Source organism: Pristiophorus japonicus, unplaced genomic scaffold (genome assembly GCF_044704955.1).
Source record: "Pristiophorus japonicus isolate sPriJap1 unplaced genomic scaffold, sPriJap1.hap1 HAP1_SCAFFOLD_407, whole genome shotgun sequence".
In the NCBI taxonomy this organism is placed as follows: domain Eukaryota; kingdom Metazoa; phylum Chordata; class Chondrichthyes; family Pristiophoridae; genus Pristiophorus; species Pristiophorus japonicus.
The window spans coordinates 512,830-539,111 of NW_027253948.1; the positions used below are offsets into that span (position 1 = coordinate 512,830).

A 26,282-nucleotide genomic window follows, 5' to 3' on the forward strand; every position below is an offset into this window, starting at 1 on the left:
ATTTTTGAACTTCTACTAGAAAAAAAGTCTGTTTGCCAAGTTTGGTCTGTTAAAATGCAATCTGTAAACTTGTATACTTTTAACACTTATCAACAACCAAACTGTCCCTATGTCTGACTGGCATGGCTTACCTACAAATAAAATATCCATGGCCCTTCAGAAGTCCGATCATTTCACTAACACCTAGAGCCCAGCTTCTGCATCTTGGCTACAGATCAGAGAAACTGACTGCTACTTTCTGAAATTTAATGAGGAAAGACAGCCTACTTTTAAAATCTAGCCATTTCCAAACCACATTTATCCTTATATCAGTCTCCGAAATCATTGCACCTTTTAATTGGACAGGCATGTATCGATGTACAAATTCCAGAATAATCTGCGACAGATCTCAATCAATCTCCTAAACTCAGGAACGTCAAGCAATGTGAAACACCTCTCAAGAGCATATTGAATATAAAAATTATTTATACTCTTGCCTGCATATCTACAACAAAAAATGTTGGATATTGTATCTAAAATGTTTTGGGATATTTGAGAGATGTGATCAGGTGCAGCACAAATCCAAACCTTTCTTTCCTTTTTAGTTGTTATCGTATAGCTGAACTCTGCATCGTTTCAGATCAAGTGAACCTATTTCCACATCCGTAATATCACCCGTCTCCACATCTGTCTCTGTCTCAGCATATCTACTGCTGAAACCCCATTCATGCTTCTAGACTCGACTATTCCAATGTTTTCCTGACTGGCCTCTCATTTGCACCCTCCATAAAACTTCACCTCATCCAAAACTCTACTGCCCATATCCAAACTCGCACCTCGTCCCATTCACACATCACCCCTGTGCTCGCTAACTTACATTGCCTGCCGATTCAGCAACGACTCGATTTTAAATTCTCATCCTTGTGTTCAAGTCCCTCCATGGTCTCGCCCCTCCCTATCTTTATAATCTTCTCCACCCTTACAACCATGAGATCTCTGCGCTCCTTCGATTCTGGGCTCTTGCGCATCCCCAATTTTCATCACTTCACCATTAACGGCCATGCCTTCAGCTGCCTCGGCCCTAAACTCTGGAATTCCCTCCCTAAATCTCTCTGCCTCTCTCTTCTCCTTAATACATACCTCTTTGACCAACCTTTTGATCACCTGTCCTTATATCTCATTATGTGGCTTGGTGTTAAATTTTGTTTGATAACGCTCCTGTGAAGCATGTTAAAGACGCTATATAAATGCAGTTGGTGTTGTTGAAATCCCAGTCTTTACATTTAATTAAATTGGTTAAGTAGACCAAGTATAAAATAAATCTCACTTTTATACTTACACATGGTATGATTAAGCTAGCTTAGTTAATTGGGCAGCTAGTAAAAACTGGTTCCCTAAATAGGCCAGTGAGTCAGCCAGGAACAGTATAAAAAGAGGGTGCTTGGTGCAGTCTTGCTCGGAATGCAGTGGCAGTTCAGAGTGCAAAGGTAAGAGTTTGGTAAGTGGGAGAGTTTGGGCAAGTGGGAGCGGGAGGTGTTGCTTTGTCTTGTTTTTCCCACCAGTGCTGACTTCCCGACCTGGGAGGAAAAGAAAACCAAGTGTGACGCCACAGCAAGAGGTTTGGGGATGTCGGAGAGGCCTATAAAGGCCAGCTGGTGCAGCTGCAGCAGGGAGAGAAGGCAAAAAAGTAAAAAGAAATCGAAAGCTGATGTCACAGCCAAGGGGGTAAGTGATTGGCTGGTGATTGGTGAGTAGATTTTTCTTTTTCTTTTCTTTATCAGTAAGTAATCTTTAGCATTATTGTTGCCAAATTAAGTTAATCTAGGGGTTAAGTCATGGCAGGAGAGCTCAGACATGTGTTATGCTCCTCCTGTACTATGTGGGAAGTGTATCCGGTTGCAGCTCCTGACAGATCGCATTGCGGCACTGGAGCTGCGGGTGGATTCACTCTGGAGCATCCACAATGCTGGGAATGACGTGAATAGCATGTTTAGTGAGTTGGTCTTACACAGCCAGATAGGGGATGGGTGACCAACAGGAAGGGCACTGGAAGGAAGGTAGTGCAGGGGTCCCCTGCGGTCATCCCCCTGCAAAACAGATACACCGCTGTTGAGGGGGATAACTCATCAGGGGAGGGCAGCAGCAGCCAAGTCCACGGCACCGTAGGTGGCTCTGCTGCACTGGAGGACAGGAAAAAGAGTGGGAGAGCTATAGTGATAGGGGATTCTATGTAAGGGGATTAGATAGATGTTTCTGCGGCCGCAACCGAGACTCCAGGATGGTATGTTGCCTCCCTGGTGTGCAAGGGTCAAGGATGTCTCGGAGCGGGTGCAGGACATTTTGAAGGGGGGGTAAACAGCCAGTTGTCGTGGTGCATAGGTACCAACGATATAGGTAAAAAAAAACGGGATGAGGTCCGACAAGATGAATTTAACTAGGAGCTAAATTAAAAAGTAGGATCTCAAATGTAGTAATCTCAGGATTGCTACCAGTGCCACGTGCTAGTCAGAGTAGGAATTGCAGGATAGCTCAGATGAATACGTGGCTTGAGGAGTGGTGCAGAAGGGAGGGATTCAAATTTCTGGGACATTGGAACCGGTTCTGGGGGAGGTGGGACCAGTACAAACCGGACGGTCTGCACCTGGGCAGGACCGGAACCAATGTCCTAGGGGGAGTGTTTGCTAGTGCTGTTGGGGAGGGGCTAAACTAATATGGCAGGGGGGATGGGATCCTACGCAGGGAGAAGAGGGAAGTAGAATGCGGGCAGAAGCAAAAGATAGAAAGAAGAAAAATAAAAGTGGAGGGCAGAGAAACCCAAGGCAAAAACCAAAAAGGGCCACATTACAGCAAAATCCTATGAGGCAATGGGTGTTAAAAAGTCAAGACTGAAGGCTCTGTGCCTCAATGCGAGGAATATTCGGAATAAGGTAGACGAGGTAACTGTGCAGATAGCAGTTAACAGATATGATGTAATTGGCATCACGGTGACATGGCTCCAGAGTGACCAAGGCTGGGAACTCAACATCCAGGGGGGTATTCAACATTTAAGAAGGATAGACAGAAAGGAAAAGGAGGTGGGGTGGCGTTGCTGGATAAAGGGGAAATTAATGCAATAATAAGGACATTAGCTTGGATGATGTGGAATCTGGGTGGAGCTATGGAATACCAAAGGGCAGAAAACGCTAGTGGGAGTTGTGTACAGACCACCAAACAGTAGTAGAGGATGGGGACAGCATCAAACAAGAAATTAGGGATGCGTGCAATAAAGGTACAGCAGTTATCATGGGCGACTTTAATCTACATATTGACTGGGCTAACCAAACTGGTAGCAATGTGGTGGAGGAGGATTTCCTGGAGTGTATTAGGGATGGTTTTCTACACCAATATGTCGAGGAACCAACTAGAGGGCTGGCCATCCTAGACCGAGGCCCCTTGGGAAGCGTGACCATAATATGGTAGAATTCTTTATTAATGACAAAGTTAATTCAGAGACTCGGGTCTTGAACTTGGGGAAAGGTAACTTCGATGGTATGAGACGTGACTTGGCTAGAATAGATTGTCGAGTGATACTTAAAGGGTTGACGGTGGATAAGCAATGGCAAACATTTAAAGATCACATGGAGGAACTTCAACAATTGTACATCCCTATCTGGTGTAAAAATAAAACGGAGAAGGTGGCTCAACCGTGGCTAACGAGGGAAATTAAGGATAGTGTTAAATCCAAGGAAGGCCAGAAAAAGCAGCAAACCTGAGGACTGGGAGAATTTTGTAATACAGCAGAGGAGGACAAAGGGTTTAATTAGGAGGGGTGAAATAGAGTATGAGAGGAAGCTTGATGGGAACATAAAAACTGACTGCAAAAGCTTCTATAGATATGTGAAGAGAAAATGATTAGTGAAAACAAACATAGGTCCCTTGCAGTCAGATTCAGGTGAATTTATATAATGGGGAACAAAGAAATGGCAGTCCAGTTAAACAAATACTTTGGTTCTGTTTTCACGAAGGAAGACACAAATAACCTTCCGGAAATACTAGGGGACCGAGGGTCTAGTGAGGAGGAGGAACTGAAGGATATCCTTATAAAACGGGATATTGTGTTAGGGAAATTGATGGGATTGAAGGCCGATAAATCCCCGGGGCCTGATAGTCTGCATCCCAGAGTACTTAAGGAAGTGGCCATCGAAATAGTGGATGCATTGGTGATCATTTTCCAACAGTCTATCGATTCTGGATCAGTTCCTATGGACTGGAGGGTAGCTAATGTAACACCACTGTTTAAAAAAGGAGGGAGAGAGAAAACAGGTAATTATGGACCGGTTAGCCCGACATCAGTAGTGGGGAAAATGTTGGAATCAATTATTAAAGATGAAATAGCTACGCATTTGGAAAGCAGTGACAGGATCGGTCCAAGTCAGCATTGATTTATGAAAGGGAAATCATGCTTGACAAATCTTCTGGAATTTTTTGAGGATGTAACTAGTAGAGTGGACAAGGGAGAACCAGTGGATGTGGTGTATTTGGACTTTCAAAAGGCTTTTGACAAAGTCCCACACAAGAGATTGGTGTGCAAAATCAAAGCACATGGTATTGGGGGTAATGTACTGACATGGATAGAGAACTGATTGGCAGATAGGAAGCAGAGAGTCGGGATAAACGGGTCCTTTTCAGAATGGCAGGCAGTGACTAGTGGAGTACCGCAGGGCTCAGTGCTGGGACCCCAGCTCTTTACAAGATACATTAATGATTTAGATGAAGGAATTGAGTGTAATATCTCCAAGTTTGCAGATGAGACTAAACCGGGTGGCAGTGTGAGCTGTGAGGAGGACGCTAAAAGGCTGCAGGGTGAGTGGGCAAATGCATGGCAAATGCAGTATAATGTGGATAAATGTGAGGTTATCCACTTTGGGGGCAAAAACACAAAGGCAGATTATCTGAATGGCGGCAGATTAGGAAAGGAGGTGGTGCAACGAGACCTGGATGTCATGGTTCATCAGTCATTGAAAGTTGGCATGCAGGTACAGCAGGCAGTGAAGATGGCAAATGGTATGTTGGTCTTCATAGCTAGTGGATTTGAGTATAGGAGCAGGGAGGTCTTACTGCAGTTGTACAGGGCCTTGGTGAGGCCTCACCTGGAATATTGTGTTCAGTTTTGTTCTCCTAATCTGAGGAAGGACATTCTTACTATTGAGGGAGTGCAGCGAAGGTTCACCACACTGATTCCGGGATGGCGGGACTGATATACGAGGAGAGACTGGATCAACTAGGCCTTTATACACTGGAGTTTAGAAGGATGAGAGGGGATCTCATAGAAACTTACAAGATTTTGACGGGACTGGACAGGTTAGATGCGGGAAGAATGTTGCCGATGATGGGGAAGTCCAGAACCAGGGGGCACAGTCTTAGGATAAGGGGTAGGCCATTTAGGACTGAGATGAGGAGAAACTTTTTCATTCAGAGAGTTGTTAACCTGTGGAATTCCCTACCGCAGAGAGTTGTTGATGCCAGTTCATTGGATATATTCAAGAGGGAGTTAGATATGGCCCTTACGGCTAAAGGATCAAGGGGTATGGAGAGAAAGCAGGAAAGGGGTACTGAGGGAATGATCAGCCATGATCTTATTGAATGGTGGTGTGGGCTCGAAGGGCCGAATGGCCTACTCCTGCACCTATTTTCTATGTTTCTATGAACATATTCTGTGCAAGAGCACTTCAGCTAGTCCCACTCCCCTGCTCCTTTAAACCTATCTCTTTGTCCAAGCTTTTGGTCATCTGCTGTAAGTTCTTAAGTGGCTCGATATCAAATTTATTTGTTTTGTCTTATAACACTCCTGTGAAGCACCTTGGGATGTTTTACTATGTTAAAGGTCCTATATAAATGCAAGTTATTTTTGTTGTTGCCCTTTCCACATAGCCCTGATATTTCTTTTTGAAAGCCATAATTGAATCTGCCAACACCACCCTTTCAGGCAGTTCATTTCAGATCATAACTATTATGCTCATAATAAAGGATGAAACTGCGTACTATATGCAATGAGTAAGTGTGTCCTTAGCTCTTTTAATTGAACTCCAGAATGCAGATACAGCGTGGGAGGCCTGCTTACCTGTAAGGAAGATTGGTTTCCTGCCAAATCGGTCAGACAAGGGCCCAAACAAGATGTTACCGATGAGCAGTCCCACGAAGAACAAGGACCCAGCCAAGTTCACTTTGTACGCTTCACGTCTGATTAAGTACCACTATTGGTATATTAAAAAAACAGCAAGTTATTTTTCTTGAAAGCAAACGGTTCATCAGCAATTTAAAATCAATAATTCCAAAGTTTCTCCGAAAGGGATTGGTGGGGGCGGAAACATTTCTGAAAATATGTCACACTGAGCAGGGAACAAGAATTTCTCAGCAGAAGTGCAAAATTACCAGAAAAATCCTAGAACGTGCCACACACAAGGCTGGATGTGTTAGGCAGGCTGGAAAGGGCTGATTTTAACCACTGCCACCCACCCATTCTTGCCAACGGGAAGCCTGAGATATTTAAGAGGCCTGGGCCTCATTTACGTTGCACCACATTCAACACTGCTTCAACCATAGCCCCATAAAGGCATATGCGCCATTGCAAAGGATAACTGAACATAGCACATCAATACACACGCCAGGTAACTGAGTGTGTACCAGAGCGTTCAGCATTCGTTTTCTGGACTTTTACCTGTGCAGGTCTGTGCCAACACAGCACGAGATTGTTGGACAAACATCAACAACCCCGCTGGCCTTAAGAAGCAAAAGTATTTAATAACTGTTTCGGAACATAGGCATAGTAGTAGGCCATTCAGCCTCTCGAGCTTGTTCCACCATTGCCTCAACTCCTTTTACCCACCTTAGCTCTATACCCTTTGTAAGAATTCGTCGAAAACACTTTTTGGACATTGCTACTATATTCACAGTACAGCAGAAGAGCTGGCTGGGGCAGGTCCAAACATGTTTAACTTGAATACACATCAGCTGGGCGAGAATGAGAATGGCTGAAAGCAGGAACATCATGGCTGATAGGCACCGTTTGTCATGGAATGGGAACCCATCAGTGAGACATTAAGTAAAGTGACCGGGGTTTCAGGCCATCGAAAGACAAAGGAAAGCTATTCGACCAGACTTGTTGGAGCCACACATCGAGGTACAGCCCAGTTGACAAAGGAACAGGCACAGACTTGCGTTTGCTTTTCAGTTGCACAGCCTCAGGGGAAGGACAGTCGGACTTTTGACGCGAGAAGAAGCAGTCTTGCAGGTATAAGAGAACGGCAGTTGCAGCCAGGTCTCGCTCTCTCCCCTCTTCTCCTCCTGCTTGCAACGCACAAGGACTGGGCACTCTGTCTGGGACGGAGAGAAGAAACCACCCTCTACGAGCCAAGAGAGCCTTGCTACTTCGACTGGGAGGCTGACCTTGAGACTGGACTTGAATACCAGAGTTTGGTACGGACCCAGAAGATATGCCTCGTTGGGAGAAACAGCGAGTAAGCCAGAGGGGTAATTGGTGAGCATTTATCCCAGCCCACGCATCTTTAAGACCACCGCATAGTGTGAAAGGGTGTCATGTGTTCCAACCAAGCCTTAGGGGTTTTAGTGGGGAGGTTTTTGCAAGGATCATAAGGGACAGATTTCAGTGGTGCAATTTTGAATCCGAGCAGGGATGTTTTAGTCGTGGTTATTCGCGTTAAGGGCCTGTTTAGACAGGCCAGACCTGTGTGTTGTACTGCGTTTGTTTGTATTACACTACCAGGGTGTGTTTACATGGTGCAGGTGTGTTTTAACTTGAATAAAAACATTGTAATGGTGGAGACTGAAAAGATCTGACTATTATTGTATATTACTGTTCACCACTATAATTCCGGTGTCTAGAACTATTGTCAGAGGGGTGATTCGAAACCACCAGGGGCAAAACCATTTACACCTTAGCTAGCAAAAATCTATCGATCCGAGTCTTGAAAACTCCAGCATCCATAACCTTTTGGGGAATAGAGTTCCACTAACTTTTGTGTAATAAAGTGCTTCTCTCATTTTAAGATGGTGCCCCCTTGTTCTAGATTCCTCCACCAGAGGAAATATCTGCACCTGCCCTATCAAATTCTATAATCAACTTAAACACCTCAATTAGACCACCCCTTAATCTTCTATACTCAAGGAAATAGGAACATAGGAAGTTGGGAACAGGAGTAGGTCAATCAGCCCCTCGAGCCTGTTCCACTATTCAATCCCTCGAGCCTGTTCCGCCATTCAATGAGATCATGGTTGATCTGCAACCTAACTCCATGTACCTACCTTTGGCCCATATCCCTTAATATTGTTGATTAACAAAAAGCAATCAATCTCAGATTTAAAATTAACAATTGATCCAGCACCAATTGCCATTTTCAGAAGAGAGTTCCAAACTTTTACCACCCTTCATGCGTAGAAGTGTTTCCTAATTTCACTCCTGAAAAGTCTGACATGTTGAATAATTACTTTGCATCGGTATTTACAGTAGAAAAGGATAGCATACCTGAAATCCCAAAGAAAGTAATGTTGAATCGGAGGCAGGGACTCAATTAACGCAAGTAAAGTAACAGTAATGAAGAAAGTAATGGCACTAGAGTGACAAATCCCCAGGACTAGATGGTTTCCATCCCAGGGTTTTAAAGGAGGATGAGCATATTTCAAGTGCCTTAATTATAATCTTCCAAAGTTCTCTCAATTCAGGAACCCCTCTGTATTCTAGTCCTCTAGATACAAAGCTATAAATACAAAGGCCTGTTATTCTACTTACATTAGTCCCTGTCCCCGATTCAATAATCGTTTCCTTGGGATTTTTGGCATGCTATTCTCTTTCTCTACTGTAAATACTGAGGCAAAGTAATTAGTCAACATGTCCGCCATTTCCTTCTCATTGACAATATTACCGCTATCAGTTTTTAAGGGGCCAACATTGCCCCTGCCTACTCTCTTTTCCTCATGTAATTGTAATAATTCTTAATATTGATTTTGATATCCTTGCAAGTTTCTTTTCATACTCCATTTTTGTAGCTCTTGCTATCTAGTTTGTGACCCTTTGCTGTTCTTCGTATCTTTCCCATTCGCCGTGGTATTTTTTGCATTTTTGTAGGCTTTTTCTTTTAGTTTTATGCTGTCCCTTACCTCTTCAGTCCTTCCATGGCTGTCTTTTTTGGCAAGTAGAGCTCTTGCCCCTCAGGGGTATAAACTGGTTCTATATCACATTAAATTCTTCTTTGAACATCTCCCACTGATCTTCTGTCGTTTTACCCATTAACAGATTTGCCTAGTTTATTGTGGATAGTCTCGGTCTCTTCTCATTGAAGTCGGCTTTACCTAAATCTAGAATCCTGGTAGTTGTTTCGCGTTCTCCCTTTCAAACGCTACATTCAGCTCAATCCGATTATGATCCCTATTAGATAAATGTTCACGCACCATTAGGCTATTAACTAAATCTGGTTCATTACTCATTACTAAATCTAATCTGCCTGTCCCCCTTGTTGCCTCTAGGACATATTGTTGTAGAAAACTATCCCAGACACACAAGAAATTCACTACCTTTCTGACAGGTGCTAGTCTGCTTATCCCAATCTATATGAAAGTTAAAATGCCTTAACTACATGTTTGTCTAATCTCTGCATTTATACAATCTAGCACTTCATAACTACCACCTGGGGGACCATACACATCTCCCACTACAGTCTTAAATCCTTTTCTATTTCTTAATTCTACCCAAAATGTCGCCACTGCCTGATTATCTCGTTATTTCATAGAAACATTGAAAATAGGTGCAGGAGTAAGCCATTTGGCCACTCGAGCCTGCACCACCATTCAATATGATCATGGCTGATCATGCACTTCAGTGCTCCATTCCTGCTTTCTCTCCATATCCCTTAATCCCTTTAGCCGTAAGGGCCACATATAACTCCCTTTTGAATATATTTAACGAACTGGCCTCAACAACTTTCTGTGATAGAGAATTCCACATGCTCACAACTCGGAGTGAAGAATTTTCTCCTCATCTCGGTCCTAAATGGCTTACCCCTTATCCTTAAGACAGTGATCCCTGCTTCTGGACTTCCCCAACATCGGGAACATTCTTCCTACATCTAACCTGTCCAATCCCGTCAGAATTTTATATGTTTCTATGAGATCCCCTCTCATTCTTCCAAATCCCATGAATATAAGCCTAGTCGATCCAGTCTTTCTTCATATGTCAGTCCTGTCATCCCAGGAATCAGTCTGGTGAACCTTTGCTGCACTCCCTCAATAGCAAGAATGGCCTTCCTCAGATTAGGAGACCAAAACTGTCCACAATATTCAAGGTGTGGCCTCACCATGGCCCTGTACAACTGCAATAAGACCTCCCTGCTCCTATACTCAAATCCTCTCGCTATGAAGGCCAACATGCCACTTGCCTTCTTCACCGCCTGCTGTACCTGCATGCCAACTTTCAATGACTGATGTACCATGATACCCAGGTCTCGTTGCACCTCCCCTTTTACTAATCTGTCACCATTCAAATAATAATCTGCCTTCCTGTTTGTACCACCAAAATGGATAACCTCACATTCATTTACATTATACAGCATCTGCCATGTATTTGCCCACTCACCTAACCTGTTCAAAGTCACCCTGCAGCCTCTTAGCATTCTCCTCACAGCTCACACTGCCACCCAGCTTAGTGTCATCTGCACTCCTCTCAGCATTGATGTGATTTCATCCTTAATCAGAAAGGCTACTCCTCTCCCTCTGCCATTTCCTCTATCTTTCCTGTAGACCTTATAACCTGGTATATTTGGTTCCCAGTCCTGATTGTCTTGCAGCCATTTCTCAGGAATGGCTATCATGTCGTACTCTCCAAGTTGAATTTGTGCCTGCAGTTCATGCAATTTATTCTTTATACTCTATGCATTTGTATAAAGAACGCTTATTTTGGCCACACAGCCTAGCCTGTCCTTCCGCTCTAATGTTTTACTCACATGTTTCTTATTTCTCTCCTGGTTTAATCACTATATCTTTCAGCTTTCCCTTTACCTGCAGTGCCTAATGCACAATTTCTGACTGTTACTCTACTCTCTTCCCTTTAGTTTGATTTTGAACTACAATTTCCACCCAAGTCCCCCACCCCCTAACTATTTACGAGTTTAAAATCCTTGTGACCATCCTATTTATCCTTTCCGCTAGGACCCTGATCCCAAACCGGTTCAGGTGGAGCCCGTCTCAACGGTACATTTTCTCCCTGCCCCAATTCTGGTGCCAGTGCCCCATGAAATGGAACCCCTCTTTCCCACACCACTCCTTTATCCCTAATCAGCTTATCCCTGTGCCAATTTGCACGTGGCTCAGGTAATAATTGAGATTATAACCCTTGAGATCCTGATCTTTAATTTAGCTTCTAGGTCCTGGTACTCCCCAAACAGGACCTCTTGCCTACACTTCCCTGTGTTGTTGGTCCCAATATGGACCACAACAACTGGATCCTCCCCTCCAATATCCTTTCAAGCCGATTCAAGACGTCCCTCACCCTAGCACCAGGTAGGCAACATACCAGGCGGGACTCTTGATCTGTCCCCCTAATTATAGAATTCCCTACAACTACCTCTCCTCGTCCTCCTCCTTCTTTATAACAGCCTCCTGCTCCAAAGTGCCGTGGTCCGAATTTTGGCTGTCCTACCGACAGTCTTTATCCTTATCCTCATAGGTAGCAAGTACATTGTACCTGTTGGGATAGGATCAGTTTCTGTGGGCCCTTGTTCCCTTCCTTACCTGGGTTCCCCTTACACTTCACTCTATCAGTCACAACAACCCCATTCTGATCATGCACCTCTCTACGAGGTGTGACCAAAGTTTGAAGCAAACTGTCCAGATACTCATCCCCCTCCCTCATGTGTCAGAGTGTCTCTAACTCGCATTCCAGCTTAATGACTCTGAGCCGGACAGATTCGAGTGGGAGACATCTACTGCAGACTGTCCACAAACTCCCACATACTGCAGTCCAGACACACAACCTGCCCTGCCATATCATAGTCTAATCTTCTTATATTTATTTAATTAGTTCGTCTTTATTCAACAATTATTTATAGTTATATTAATTAGTTTAACTAGTTGAGTTATTAATTTAATAAAATTCATTATAGTTTCCCACCTCTTAGTTTAACCCACTGCCTGGCTTAGAGAGAAAAATTGTTGCTGCTCACCAACCAATCACCTACCTGGTGTCCTGAAGACACTCCTTAGTTTTTGTTGTTGTTGTTGAATTAGCTGGATTTGTACTGTCGGTGCTGTCGACTCCTTGCAGGTCCACACTGTCCTCGCCTCCCGCTGTATTTATCTGCCTCAGGATCTGCCAAATTCAATCCCTCATACAACATCCTCATAGCTTAACCCTCTAAGCCACAATCATTCTGGTGAATCTGCACTGCACTTCCTCCAAGGCCAATATATCCCAGAACTGAACGCAGTACTCTATTTGGTGGCTCGCCAGAGCTTTATACAATTGAAGTATCTCTTTCTTTCCTTGTAAAAGCTTAAAAGTTTGCATTAAAAGTTGTGACAGAAGATGCTGAAGCATCACAAGAGTAAATCTCTGCCTTGACCAACATTCAGCCAAACTACAGATCAGCTGGCAGTCCACAGTGTAAGTCTCATATCCAGCTGCGGAGTGGAACTGTCTGTGACCTCCAGTGGTGGGAGGAAGCAGTGCAACAAAAAGTGCTGCACCACCACAGCCAGTCCAGAATACATCTGCCACGATCTGGCTCCAATAATCTCATCCAACATGCTTCTCTCTCTTTTTTCTGCTGCATTTCTCCACCACCCCGAACTTCATTGAAGGAGTTGCCTTCTCGCTATGGTTCAGCCCCAGAGGTCTGTTCGACACTGGCACCTCACTTAAGTGTCAGAAGGTCATGCGTCCAAGCCCCACTCCAGCGACTTGAGAACATAATGGCCCATATTTTGCTGCTCCTACGGGTGCGTACAAGCCCATAAGGACCACGCAAGTTTTGGGTTTTCACACGCAAAGCGCTCGAGTGAAAACTTGGAACTTGAGATCTGTCAAGAATCTTCTTGACAGATCATTCGCATCCCCAGGAGAAGGCCACCCGCAGGAGGAGAGTTTGCCCAACTTCTGCCCAGCGAATACCCGTGAAATTCTTACGCCTGGTAAAAGCAGTCATAAGGCCTAAGAGTTTAAAAAAACATTAAAATAATTTTTTTTCAATAATTTAAAAAACCTGTGCAATAAGGTAGTTATTTTTTAGCCCCATTAAAACATTTACATTTATTTTTCAAAAAAATGGCATTTTAAATATGTAATTTGTTTTTATTTATTTGGTGTGTCGATGTATTTTGGGGGGTATGCCCATTCATGCTTATGGGGTTTCCGTACATACACAATCCCCAAAAGCATGAATGGGGATCCCCTTCTTTCATTGGTTGGGCCGCCCATGCAAGCCGCCTGCACCTCTGGGATATGTGGGCCTCTACCCACAGGTACCTGGAGAGGCCCAGGACTGCGAGTCGCCGTACATCCTGAACCACCAGGTACGTGGGCATTTTATTTGCGGATCAGAGCCATTTCCCCTCGGGAATCCTCCGACCGCAAATTCAAGGCCAATCTAAACTGACACTTCCAGTGCAGTGCTGAGGGAGTGCTGCACAGTTGGAGATGCAGTCTTTCGGATGAGGCCCCCATCTGCCCTCACAGATGGATCCCATGGCAGTATTTCGAAAAGAGCAGGGGAGTTCTCCCCAGTGTTCCAGCCAATATTTATTCCCAAAACTTCTTTATCATACAAAGAGTAGTGGAAATCTGGTACTTGATTTTCCCAAACAGATTATCTGGTCATTGCTGTTCGTGGGACCTTGCTGTGTGCAAATTGCCTGCCCTGTTTCCAACCTTACAACAGTGACTACACGCCATTTCAATGGCTGAAAGCACTTTGGGCCATTGAGGTCATGAAAGGCACTATATAAATACAAGTTTCACTTCTTGTATAATAAGCCCATGAAAGTGAGTGTTGGAAAGCCAATGTTGTCCACATGTACACACTTTTCAGTGACAGTGGGAACCCCAGACCATTTTGTCCCTCCTTCCCCTTAGCCCAAAGGCCCATTCAGGTTGTCCCACCTGCTGAAATCCGCTAACCAGGAATCGAACCTGGGACATTCTGCTCTGTATGGCTTTGCGCTTTGCTTGTTCATCGGGAGGGGGGGGGGTTAGGCGACTCAGAAGTCACAAGCATTCCTGCTAACTGCTTCGAGACATTACGAAAAGCAGAGCTTCCCTTACGCCCATTGATTGGTTAAAATACCTGACAATCAGGGCTGAAGGTCCGCAGAAATAACCAACCAGACCGAGAGGGGCAGCAGCTGCTAGGACCCAAAAAAGGTATCAGATAAGTTTGGAGTCGCTTGAAATGTGCGATGTGGACCTTTCATGCAGCAACTTTTCATTCAAGAAAGGATCAAGTCATTCAATGATCATACAAAATGTTCAGGCCCTGGTTGGGGGGGGGGGGCTAGTGATTAATGCAAAAAGTTTAAATGCCTCTTGTTCAACCGCATCAATCTTATTACGCTGTAAAGCTTTGAGTGCGTAACCGTTTCTGACCAGCTTTCTATTTGTACTGATGTTACTACACATTTATGTCAATGCTCTGCATTCACACACCTATTGTTCATCTCTGTGCAAAAAAACACATACACACCTGAAAACAAACACAATCGTGCCACTGTACCACTAATAGATCAGGTTCAATCCCTAGTCTGTTTCGATGCCACTAATCTCAACTGTCAGGGCTGTGCAACTAGCCCCAGGGTCTTGGAATTGAGGGCAAGAAAATTTCTAAAAATCAACAAACAATTCCCACTATCTCTTCCTGAAGGTGAGCATGACAAATACAAAATCAGCTCTGGCTGTAACATAAGAAATAGGAGGAGTAGGCCATATGGCCCCTCGAGCCTGCTCCGCCATTTAATACAATCATGACTGATCCAATCATGGACTCAGGTCCACTTCCCCGTCCGCTCCTCATAACCCCTTATTCCCATATCGTTTAAGAAACTGTCTATTTCTGTCTTAAATTTATTCAATGTCCCAGCTTCCACAGCTCTCTGAGGCAGCGAATTCCACAGATCTACAATCCTCAGAAGAAATTTCTCCGCATCTCAGTTTTAAATGGGCGGCGCCTTATTCTAAGATTATGCACCCTAGTTGTAGTCTCCCCCATCAGAGGAAACATCCTCTCTGCATCCACCTTGTTGAGCCCCCTCATAACCTTATGCGTTTCAATAACAGCACCTTTCATTCTTCTGAATTTCAATGAGTAGAGGCCCAATCTACTCAACCTTTCTCATAAGTCAACCCCCTCATCTCCGGAATCAACCTTGTGAACTTTCGCTGAACTGCCTCCAAAGCAAGTATGTCCTTTTGTAAATATGGAAACCAAAACTGCACGCAGTATTCCAGGTGTGGCCTCACCAATACCCGGTACAACTGTAACAAGGCTTCCCCTTTGCAATAAAGGCCAAGATTCCATTGGCCTTCCTGATCACTTGCTGTACCTGCATACTAAACTTTTGTGTTTCATGCACAAGTACCCCCAGGTCCCGCTGTACTGCAGCACTTTGCAAACTTTCTCCATTTAAATAATAACTTGCTCTTTGATTTTTTCTGCCTAAGTGCATGACCTCACACTTTCTAACATTATATTCCACCTGCCAAACTTTTGCCCACTCACTTAGCCTGTCTATGTCCTTTTGCAGATTTTTTTGTGGCCTCCTCACACATTGCTTTTCCTCCCATCTTTGTATAGTCAGCAACGTTACACTCGGTCCCTTCCTCCAAGTCGTTAATAGATTGTAAATAGTTGGGATCCCAGTACTGATCCCTGCAGCACCCCACTGGTTACTGATTTCCAACCCGAGAATGAACTATTTATCCCTACTCTCTGTTTTCTGTTCGTGAGCCAATCCTCTATCCATGCTAATATATTACCCCCAACCCCGTGAACTTTTATCTTGTGCAGTAACCTTTTATGTGGCATCTTGTCAAATGCCTTCTGGAAGTCCAAAATACACCACTGGTTCCCCTTTATCCATGCTGTTCTTTACATCCTCAAAGAAATCTAGCAAATTTGTCAAACATGACTTCCCCTTCATAAATCCATGCTGACTCTGCCCGACCGAATTTTGCTTTTCCAAATGTCCTGCCACTGCTTCTTTAATAATGGACTCCAACATCTTCCCAACCACAGATGTTAGGCTAACTGGTCTATAGTTTCCTGCTTTTTGTCTGCCTCCTTTTTAACTAGGTGCGTTACATTTGCAGTTTTCCAATCTGCTGGGACCTCCCCAGAATCCAGGGAATAAATTACAACCAATGCATCCACTATCCCTGTCGCTACTTCTCTTAATACCCTAGGATGCAAGCCATCAGGTCCAGGGGATTATCCACCTTTAGTTCCATTATCTTACTGAGTACCACCTCATTAGTGATTGTGATTGTGTTAAGTTCCTCTCCCCTATAGCCCCTTGACTATCCACTGTTGGAATATTATTAGTGTCCTCTACCATAAAGACTGATATAAATATTTGTTCAGAGTTTCTGCCATCTCCATGTTTCCCATTACTAATTCCCCGGTCCCGTCCTCTAAGGTACCAACATTTACTCTAGCCACTCTTTTCCTTTTTATATACCTATAGAAATTCTTGCTATCTGTTTTTATATTTCGTGCTAGTTTACTTTCATAGTCTATCTTCCCTTTCTTAATCATTTTTTTTAGTCATTCATTTAATAACGCCTCTCACATTCAAATAAAACCTATCGACACTCACTACCCAAGCTCGTGAAGAGTTAGAACCATATTTTAACACAGATCACTGCCTTAAGAAAAGTAAGGGTGGGATAAAAGAAAAGGTCAGCAGACAGAGCTGACTTGACTTACTGAGGCACATTACACTAGAAGTCAATGACTGCTTGTGCCAAGGTAGTTAGATAGAATTCACACATAAACACTGTTCAGGTGAACCTCCATGACCACTTTTCCATATGGAAATAGCTGCAAGATATGGAAAGAATAAAGACAACCTTTTACAGAAATTTAATTCATTATCCCAATCCTGTCAAATCTACAGAATCTACAGATTCTGCCAAACATCCACTACTCAAGTCATATTAACAAAAACCAGCCCCTCTCACACAAGACCCTATAAATGTTGAGGCCCCCCCTGATGCCTCAGCAGATTTACACAATTATTAGCTGAGCTATACAGGCCAATTAGGTCACAGGTTTGATCCCAGTCTGCTACAATTGGTCTCAGCAACCCTGGGTTAGCAAGGAGATAATCAGCCACGGTTACTGTCAGTTAGTTATCCAGTTACCCACTGATGGAAATTACATTGAGTGTACAGCACAGAAACAGGCCATTCGGCCCAACAGATCTGTGCCAGTGTTTATGCTCCACACCAGCCCCCTCCCACCCTACTCATCTAATCCAAACAAAATATCACTCTAGTCTGATTGCCATTTTCCGGTTGGCAGTGACTAGTGGGGTGCCGCAGAGATCGGTGCTGGGTCCTCAACTATTTACAATCTATATTAATGACTTGGAGAAGGGACCGAGTGTAATGTAGCTAAGTTTGCTGATGATACAAAGATGGATGGGAAAGCAAATTATGAGGACACAAAAAATCTACAAGGAGATATAGACAGGCTAAGTGAGTGGGCAAAAATTTGGCAGATGGAGTATAATGTGGGAAAATGTGAGGTTATTCACTTTGGCAGAAATAATAGGAAAGCAAATTATAATTTAAATGGAGAAAAATTGCAAAGTGCTGCAGTACAGAGACACCTGGGGGTCCTTATGCATGAAACACAAAAAGTTAGTATGCAGGTACAGCAAGTGATCAGGAAGGAAAATGGAATGTTGGCCTTTATTGCAAGGGGGATAGAGTATAAAAGCAGAGAAGTCCTGCTACAACTGTACAGGGTATTGGTGAGGCCACACCTAGAGTACTGTGTACAGTTTTGGTCTCTGTATTTAAGGAAGTATATACTTGCATTGGAGGCTGTGCAGAGAAGGTTCTCTAGGTTGATTCCGGAGATGAGGGGGTTGACTTATGAGGATAGGTTGAGTAGGCTGGGCCTATACACATTGGAGTTCAGAAGAATGAGAAGTGATCTTCTCGAAACATATAAGATAATGAGGGGGCTTGACAAGATGGAGGCACAGAGGATATTTCCACTCATAGGGGAAACTAAAACTCGGGGACATAGTTTCAGAAATAAGGGGCCACCCATTTAAAACTGAGAGGTGGAAGTTGCAAATCTAAGGAATTCTCTGCCCGAGAGAGCTGTGGAGGCTGGGTCATTTAATATATTAAAGGTAGAGCTAGACGGATTTTTGAGTGATAAGGGAGTAAAAGGTGATGGGGAGCGGGCGGGGAAGTGGAGCCGAGTCCATGATCAGATAAGCCATGATCTTATTGAATGGCGGAGCAGGCTCGAGGGGCCAGGTGTTCCTATTTCATGTTCTTATGTTCAAGTCCTTTCTCCTTCATGTACTAATTTAGCTTCCCCTTACTTGGTCATGTGGGCATCACACAAGGTCAGGTTCTGGCTCAGCTATGATGCCTCTGCAGTCAACTAGCGTGCTGACATTCACTGTAAAGGAATAATGGACTGTGTGGCGAAGTACAGAAGGGTGACCAGCAGATGTGGACTCCACCCCTGGCAAGCAAGGAGAATGCTGGTGAGGAATTAATATTTCTGACATATCACACAAGAGACTCTACTATAAAACATAAACACCTGGCGCTGCTCACTTACCTCAGTTGCAATGGAGGTGAAATCTTCCTCAAATATGACATGCTTGACAAGCTCTTCATGCGTGCTGGGCACTTCCACTGTGTTTATCTTGTACTCGGGCTGGGCTCCCACTAGTACAATCAGCATTGACTGACAGGCCACGTAAATCTGCAAAGTAAACACTTTATGTGAACTCATTATATTGACCGTAATGAATGTTATCACCCATTAACCCCCAGGAGAAGCCACTGAATACCCATCTGCTCGTGTGGTATCCCACGCTTCAGATGTGGCAGGAAGTATGCAAGGTCCTCCTCACTAACATCTGAAGACTTGTGCCAAATTGGGAGGGCTGTCCCACAGACTAGTCAAACAACAGGCAGACAGTCATTCTCTCAGAATACCTTTCAGCCAATGTCCCATACTCCTCCATCACCATCCCTGCGTATATCCTGTCCCACCAGCAGGACAGACTCACAGGTGGCGGCACAGTGGTATACAGTCAGGAGGGATGGCCCTGGGAGTCCTCAACATTGACTCCAGATCCCATGAAGTCTCATGGCTTCAAATCAAGCATGGGCAAGGAAACCTGCTGATTACCACCTACTGCCCTCCCTCAGCTGATGAATCAGTACTCCTCCATGTTGAACACCACTTGGAAGAAGCACTGAAGGTAGCAAGGGCACAGAATGTACTCTGGTTGAGGGACTTCCATCACCAAGAGTGGCTCAGTAACCACTACTGACCAAGCACTGAAAGACACAGCTGCCAGACTAGGAATGTGGCATGTGGTGCGAGAATCAACACGAGGGAAAAACCTACTTGACCTCGTCCTCACAAATCTACCTGTCGCTGATGCATCTATCCATGACAGCATTGGTAGCAGTGATCATCGCACAGTCATTGTGGAGACGAAATCCCGTCTTCACACTGAGGACATTCTCCATCGTGTTGTGTGGCACTAAGTGTGATTAAAAAAAAAGGAGGCAGACAAAAAGCAGGAAACTATAGACCAGTTAGCCTAACATCTGTCGTTGTGAAAATGCTGGAGTCCATTATTAAGGAAGCAGTATCGGGACATTTGGAAAAGCATAATTCAATTAAGCAGAGTCAGCATGGTTTCATGAAAAGGAAATCAGGTTTGACAAATTTGCTGGAGTTCTTTGAGGATGTAACGAACAGGGTGGATAAGGGGGAAACCAGTGGATGTTGTGTATTTGGATTTCCAGAGGGCATTCGATAAGGTGCCACATAAGAGGTTACTGCACAAGAAAAAAAGCTCATGGGGTTGGGGGTAATATATTAGCATAGATGGAGGATTGGCTAACTAACAGAAAAAAATAGTGATAAATGGGTCATTTTCCGGTTGGCAAACAGTAACTAGTGGGATGCCGCAGCGATTGGTGCTGGGTCCTCAAGTATTTATAATCTATATTATTGACTTGGATGAAGGGACCGAGTGTAATGTAGTCAAGTTTGCTGATGATACAAAGATGGGTGGGAGGAGGACACAAATAATCTGCAAAGGGATATAGACCAGGCTAAGTGAGTGGGCAAAAATTTGGCAGATGGAGTATAATGTGGGAAAATGTGAGGTTATCCACTTTGGCAGAAATAATAGAAAAGCAAATTATAATTTAAATAGAGAAAAATTGCCAAGTGCAGCAGTACAGAGAGACCTGGGGGTCCTTGTGCATGAAACACAAAAAGTTAGTACGCAGGTACAGCAAGTAATCAGGAAGGCAAATGGAATGTTGGCCTTTATTGCAAAGGGGATAGAGTATAAAAGTCGAGAAGTCCTGCTACAACTGTACAGGATATTGGTAAGACCACATCTGGAATACTGCGTACAGTTTTGGTCTCCGTATTTAAGGAAGGATATACTTGCATTGGAGGCCATTCAGAGAAGATTCACTAGGTTGATTCTGGGGATGAGGGGTTTGATTTATGAAGATAGGTTGAGTAGGATGGGCCTATACGCATTGGAGTTCAGAAGAATGAGAGGTGATCTTGTTGAAACATATAAGTTAATGAGGGGGCTCGACAAACTGAATGCAGAGAGGATATTTCCACTCATAAGGGAAACTAAAACTAGGGCACGTAGTCTCAGAATAAAAGGCCGCCCATTTAAAACTGAGATGAGGAGAAATTTCTTCTCTCGGAGAGTTGTAAATCTGTGGAATTCTCTGCCCCAGAGAGCTGTGGAAGCTGCATCATTGAATATATTTAAGGCGTAGACAGATTTTTGAGCAATAAGGGAGGAAAGGGTTATGGGGGGCTGGCAGGGAAGTGGAGCTGAGTTCATGATCAGATCAGCCATGATCTTATTGAATGGTGGAGCAGGCTCGAGGGGCCAAGTGGCCGACTCCTGCTCCTATTTCTTATGTTCTTATGTATTCAGAACAGATCGAGCGGCTCAAAACTGGGCATCCACGAGGCGCTGTGGGCCATCAGCATCAACAGAATTATATTCCACCACAATCTGTAACATCATGGCCCAGCATATCCCTCACTCTAACCCTGGTTCAATGAGGAGTGCAGAAGGCATGCCAGGAGTAGCACCAGGCTTACCTACAAATAAGGTTCCAACCTAGGGAAGCTGCATGCTATAGACAGAGTTAAGCAATCCCACAATCAACGGATCAGATCAAAGCTCTACAGTCCTGCCACATCCCATTGTGAATGGTGGTGGACAATTAAACAACTAATGGGAGGAAGAGGCTTCATGAATATCCCCATCCTCAATGATGGCAGAGCCCAGCACACAAATGGAAAAGACAAGACTGAAGCATTTGCAACCACCTTCAGTCAGAAATGCCAAGTGGATGATCCATATCGGCCTACTCCCGAGGTCCCCACCATCATAGAAGCCGGTCATCAGCCAATTTGATTCACTCCACGTGATATCAAGAAACAATTGAGCGCACTGGATACAGCAAAGGCTATGGGCCCTGACAACATCCTGGCTATCATGCTGAAGACTTGTGCTCCAGAACTAACCATGCCTCTAGCCAAGCTGTTCCAGTACAGCTACACCACTCCGCTCCACATCTGATTACAGCCTTGGTCCAAACATGGACAAAAGAGCTGAATTTCAGAGATGAGGTGAGAGTGACTACTCTAGACATCAAGGCAGCAGTTCCTCAGGACAGTGTCCTGGGCCCAACCATCTTCAGCTGCTTCATCAATGACCTTCCCTCCATCATAAGGTCAGAAGTGGGAGCGTTTGCTGATGATTGCAGTGTTCAGTTCCATTCACAACTCTTCAGATAATGGAGCAGATCATGCCTGCATGCGCTGATGTGGCAAGTAACATTTGTGCCAAACAAGTGCCAGGCAATGACTATCTCCAACAAGCGAGAGTCTAACCACTGCCCCTTCACATTCAATGGCATTACCATCGTCGAATTCCCCAACATCAACATCTGGGGTCACCATTGACCAGAAACTTAACTGGACATAGAAACATAGAAAATAGGTGCAGGAGTAGGCCATTCAGCCCTTCTAGCCTGCACCGCCATTCAATGAGTTCATGGCAGAACATGCAACTTCAGTACCCCCTTCCTGCCACATAAATACTGTAGCTACAAAAACAGGTCAGAGGCTGGGTATCCTGCAGCGAATGTGTCTCCTCCTGACTCCCCAAACCCTTTACAAGGCACAAGTCAGGGGTGTGATGGAATACTCTTTACTTGCCTGGATGATTGCAGCTCCAACAACACTCAAGAAGCTCGACCCCATCCAGGACAAAGCAGCCCGCTTAATTGTCACCTCATCCACCCCCTGCACTACCGGCACACGGTGGCTACAGTGTGTACCATCTATAAGAGGCACTGCAGCAACACACTAAAGCTTCTTTGGCAGCACCTCCCAAACCCACGACTTTTACCACCTAGAAGGACAAGGGCAGCAGGTGAATGGGAACACCATCACCTGAAAGATCCCCTCCAAGTTACACACCATCCTGACTTGGAAATATATCGCCGTTTGTTCATCGTCAATGGGTCAAAATTCTGGGACTCCATGCCAAACAGCACTGTGGGAGCACCTTCACCACACGGACTGCAGCGGTTCAAGGCAGCAGCTCACCACCACCTTCTCAAGGGCAGTTAGGGATGGGCAATAAATGCCAGCCTTGCCAGCGATGCCCACATCCCAGGAACTAATTAAAAAAGTTTGTGACACAATACAGCCACATAACTGCTGCTGAAATAACTCACTGCAAAATAATAACTTTAGAAGGTTGAGGGGTAATCTAATCAAGGGTTTAAAATGATAAAGGGATTCAGTATGGGTAGACAGAGAAAATATGGGCTTAGACAGTTAAATCACAAGTTGCATAAACTTGGCTTGTATTGCCTTGAGGTTAGAAAGTTGAAGGATGATCTGATTGTGGTGTTTAAAAACTTAAAAACTATTCGATAGGGTAGATTCCGAGAAGCTATTTGCTCTGGTAGGGGAAATTTAGAACAAGGCGGCATAATCTTAAAATCAAGGCTGGGCCTAAGGAGCAAAATCAGGAAGCAATTTTTCACACACAGGATAGTGAAAATCTGGAACACTCTCCCTTATTCCCCCACCCTCCACCCAAAACAAAAGCTATGGGTGTTGGGGCAAGGGAATAAGGGAGAGTGTTCCAGAGTGTTGTTGAAGCTTTCAAGACTGAGATTTATAGATTTTTTGTTAGGTAAGGTCATCAAAGGATATGGAGCAAAGCAGGTAAATGGAGTTGAGGTACAGATCAGCAATGATCTATTTGAATGGCGGACAGGCTCAAGAGGCTCCTATGTTATTATGATGCTTCGGTAGTCCATCACTGCTACATGAAAGCACAGGAGAGGGTCCCCTATCCCCTACCATAACTTTGTACCAACCACTGCCCCAACTCACCAACATGGAGGTCCAGGCTGGTCAATCCTCTATTAAACTGTTTTGTACCAATTTTCCATCATAGTTATACTCAATTCATTCCACGTGATAGATACCTTAGAAAAGTGGGACTTATTATAATCTGGGAACCACTTGCAGACCACCTCCCCTCAACCTGTGGCAGTGGCTGCTCCATTCATGGTCTAACCAGATATCAGATGTCACTGGAGCTGGGGTTATCCTCCTCCATAGAGACAAAGCAATGGTATTTTTTTTAAGGCATTGATATCTAGGCACCCACAGAGGAAGGGAAGCAATCCAATTACATCTGTAATTTCATTGGAACTCAGTCCTGTAGTCCCCCATGCTCCACCAAAGAAAGGCCTCCATTTGACATCATCCTAATTCTCATATTTCAAAATCAGACACTCGTCTGTAGAGTTGTTTTTATTTGCGTGCATAAGAGGATTAAAAAAGCACAGCCAACAACAGATGCGTCATCACATTATGTTACAGACAAGAGGGAAGGAACAAACATTGCATTTATATAGCACCTTTCACAACCTCAGGACATCCCAAAGTGCTTTACAGCCAATGAAGTACTTTTGAAGTGTCACTGTTGTGATGTAGGAAACAGGGCAGCCAATTTGCGCATAGCAAGCTCCCACAAACAGCAATGAGATAATGATAAGAAAATCTGTTTTAGGGATGCTGGTTGAGGAATAAATATTGGCCAGAATGTTACACAGCTGCTGATTATTGCACATACTTGAAGCAGAGCACCTGAATTCCCAACCAGTCCACCAAAACGCTATAAAAAGCCTGTGCAGTGAGTATTCTCTGTAGCTTGTTGGCAGGCCATTGGCTCAAGCTTGGCAACAAGAACATGCCAGCTGTCCAATCCTCCCTCTAAACCTCAACGCAGTTCTTTCAGTTTATTCCTCAACCAAAATGTGGCCGATCCAAAAATATTTCGCTAGTACCGGTTTGTGAATTCAAGTCTCCATCCTGTCCTGATGGAGCCAGAGCTGCCCTGTGTAGGAGACTGAACTGTACCAAGGTATAATGGGCACTTGCATCGGCGGCAAGGCAATTCATATTCAGACCCTCCCTGACCGACATCTCGACACCGTCCTGCAACCCCTCCCGGGACATCCCACTGGCAGGAAGGGTTTGGGGGGGGGGGGGGGGGGTCTTGTCCCAGCCCGGGGAGGCCTAGTCTGCCCGCGCCGCCGCTGTGAATGTCCGGGCCTGCCCCGGCGCCGCAGCGCCCACCTGCAGCAGGACGAATGTGCACGTCAGCTGTTTCTGGTAGCGGCCGAATTCACCGACCGACAACAACGCCCCGTCCACATCCATTTTCCGGCCGCCACCAACCACGGACTAGGAGTCACCGGTTGGGCTATGGTTCCTACACAACGCCACGCCCGGCCCGCCAGCACTCCCTGCACAGCGCTGCCCCCGGCCCGGCCCGGTATCACACCCACACAGCTCCGCCCCCGGCACGGCCCGGTATCACACCCACATAGCTCCGCCCCCGACCCGGCCCGCAGCACTCCCTGTACAGCGCCGCCCCCGGCCCGGCCCGGTATCATCATCATAGGCAGTCCCTCCAAGCGAGGATGACCTGCTTCCACGCCAAAAAGAGATGAGTTCACAGATGTTTCAATGAAGAACCTAATATTGCAGGTTCCGAACTGCATCCTGAAGGGTGGAAGATGCCTGTGCGTGAATTTTTTTTAACGTGGAGTGACCGTTGCACACCAGCTGCCACACGGGCTTGACAGAGTTAGGTCTTGGTCCAGTGCAAGGGTTAACCAAGATGACTGGAGACCAGCTCTGCTGCACGGACCTAATGCACGCACATCGCAGTGTGGGCTGGCCCGTGCTGCCCTTGGGCCCTCGTCTCTTCTGGGCCCCAATCTCACGCCTCTCCTAGTCCCTCTACGAACTCTCGCCGCACATACGCCCCAACTTCGCCGATCCTGCTGTACATGCCCACAGTGCAATCAGCCATCGCCCTTCTGCAGCAACACGCGCTGTTCCCTGAAGTGGCATGCCGCCGCACATTGCTCCCTCAAATGGTCCCGGCCTGCTGATGGTCCTGCAGGCCGGGAACGCGCCAATTTCCGGGCCAGGCCGCTGCACATTGCTCCCTTTAATGGCCCCGGCCAACTGATCACTCCCAGTATCACTCCCCACACAGCGCCTCCTCTGGCTGGGCCCGGTATCACACCAACACAGCACCTCCTCCGGCCAGGCATCACACCCTGACCCCACACAGCACCTTCCACGGCTGGGCCTGGTATTATGGAAACATAGAAATTTATAGCGCAAAAGGGCGCCATTTCCGCCCATCGTTTCCGCGCCGGCCGACAAAGAGCCACACGGCCCTCGGTCAGCAGCCCTGAAGGTTACATATAAACCTATGAACAATGTACAATGGCGGACAGGTAAAGAGCATCTGGCCCAACCAATCTGAGCGCACATAACCACGACACCCTACATTTTACGGCATCGCAACATTTTACACCCTACCCCAACTGGAGCCATGCAATCTCCTGGGAGAGGCAAAAAAACAGATAAAAATCCAGGCCAATTGGGGAAAAG

The 26,282-nt window shown here is 45.2% G+C and overlaps 1 protein-coding gene across 4 annotated transcripts in view; it reads right to left on the bottom strand.

Annotated features, from left to right (window-relative positions):
• Window positions 1-25,127, bottom strand: part of LOC139250664 (solute carrier family 22 member 15-like) — a 59,621-nt gene extending 34,494 nt beyond the window's left edge. For 3 of the 4 annotated variants that reach the window (XM_070873040.1, XM_070873038.1, XM_070873037.1), the window contains exons 1-3: window positions 24,948-25,127; window positions 18,825-18,971; window positions 6,080-6,212 (exon numbers count right to left, since the gene is read on the bottom strand). In XM_070873040.1, the coding sequence (XP_070729141.1) occupies window positions 6,080-6,212; window positions 18,825-18,971; window positions 24,948-25,031 (364 nt within the window). In that variant the 5' untranslated portion in view covers window positions 25,032-25,127. Of the gene's footprint in view, window positions 1-6,079; window positions 6,213-18,824; window positions 18,972-19,649; window positions 19,804-24,947 lie in introns of those variants that run through there. The other variant, XM_070873039.1, reaches the window with a different exon arrangement.
• Window positions 25,128-26,282: the final 1,155 nt, after the last annotated feature.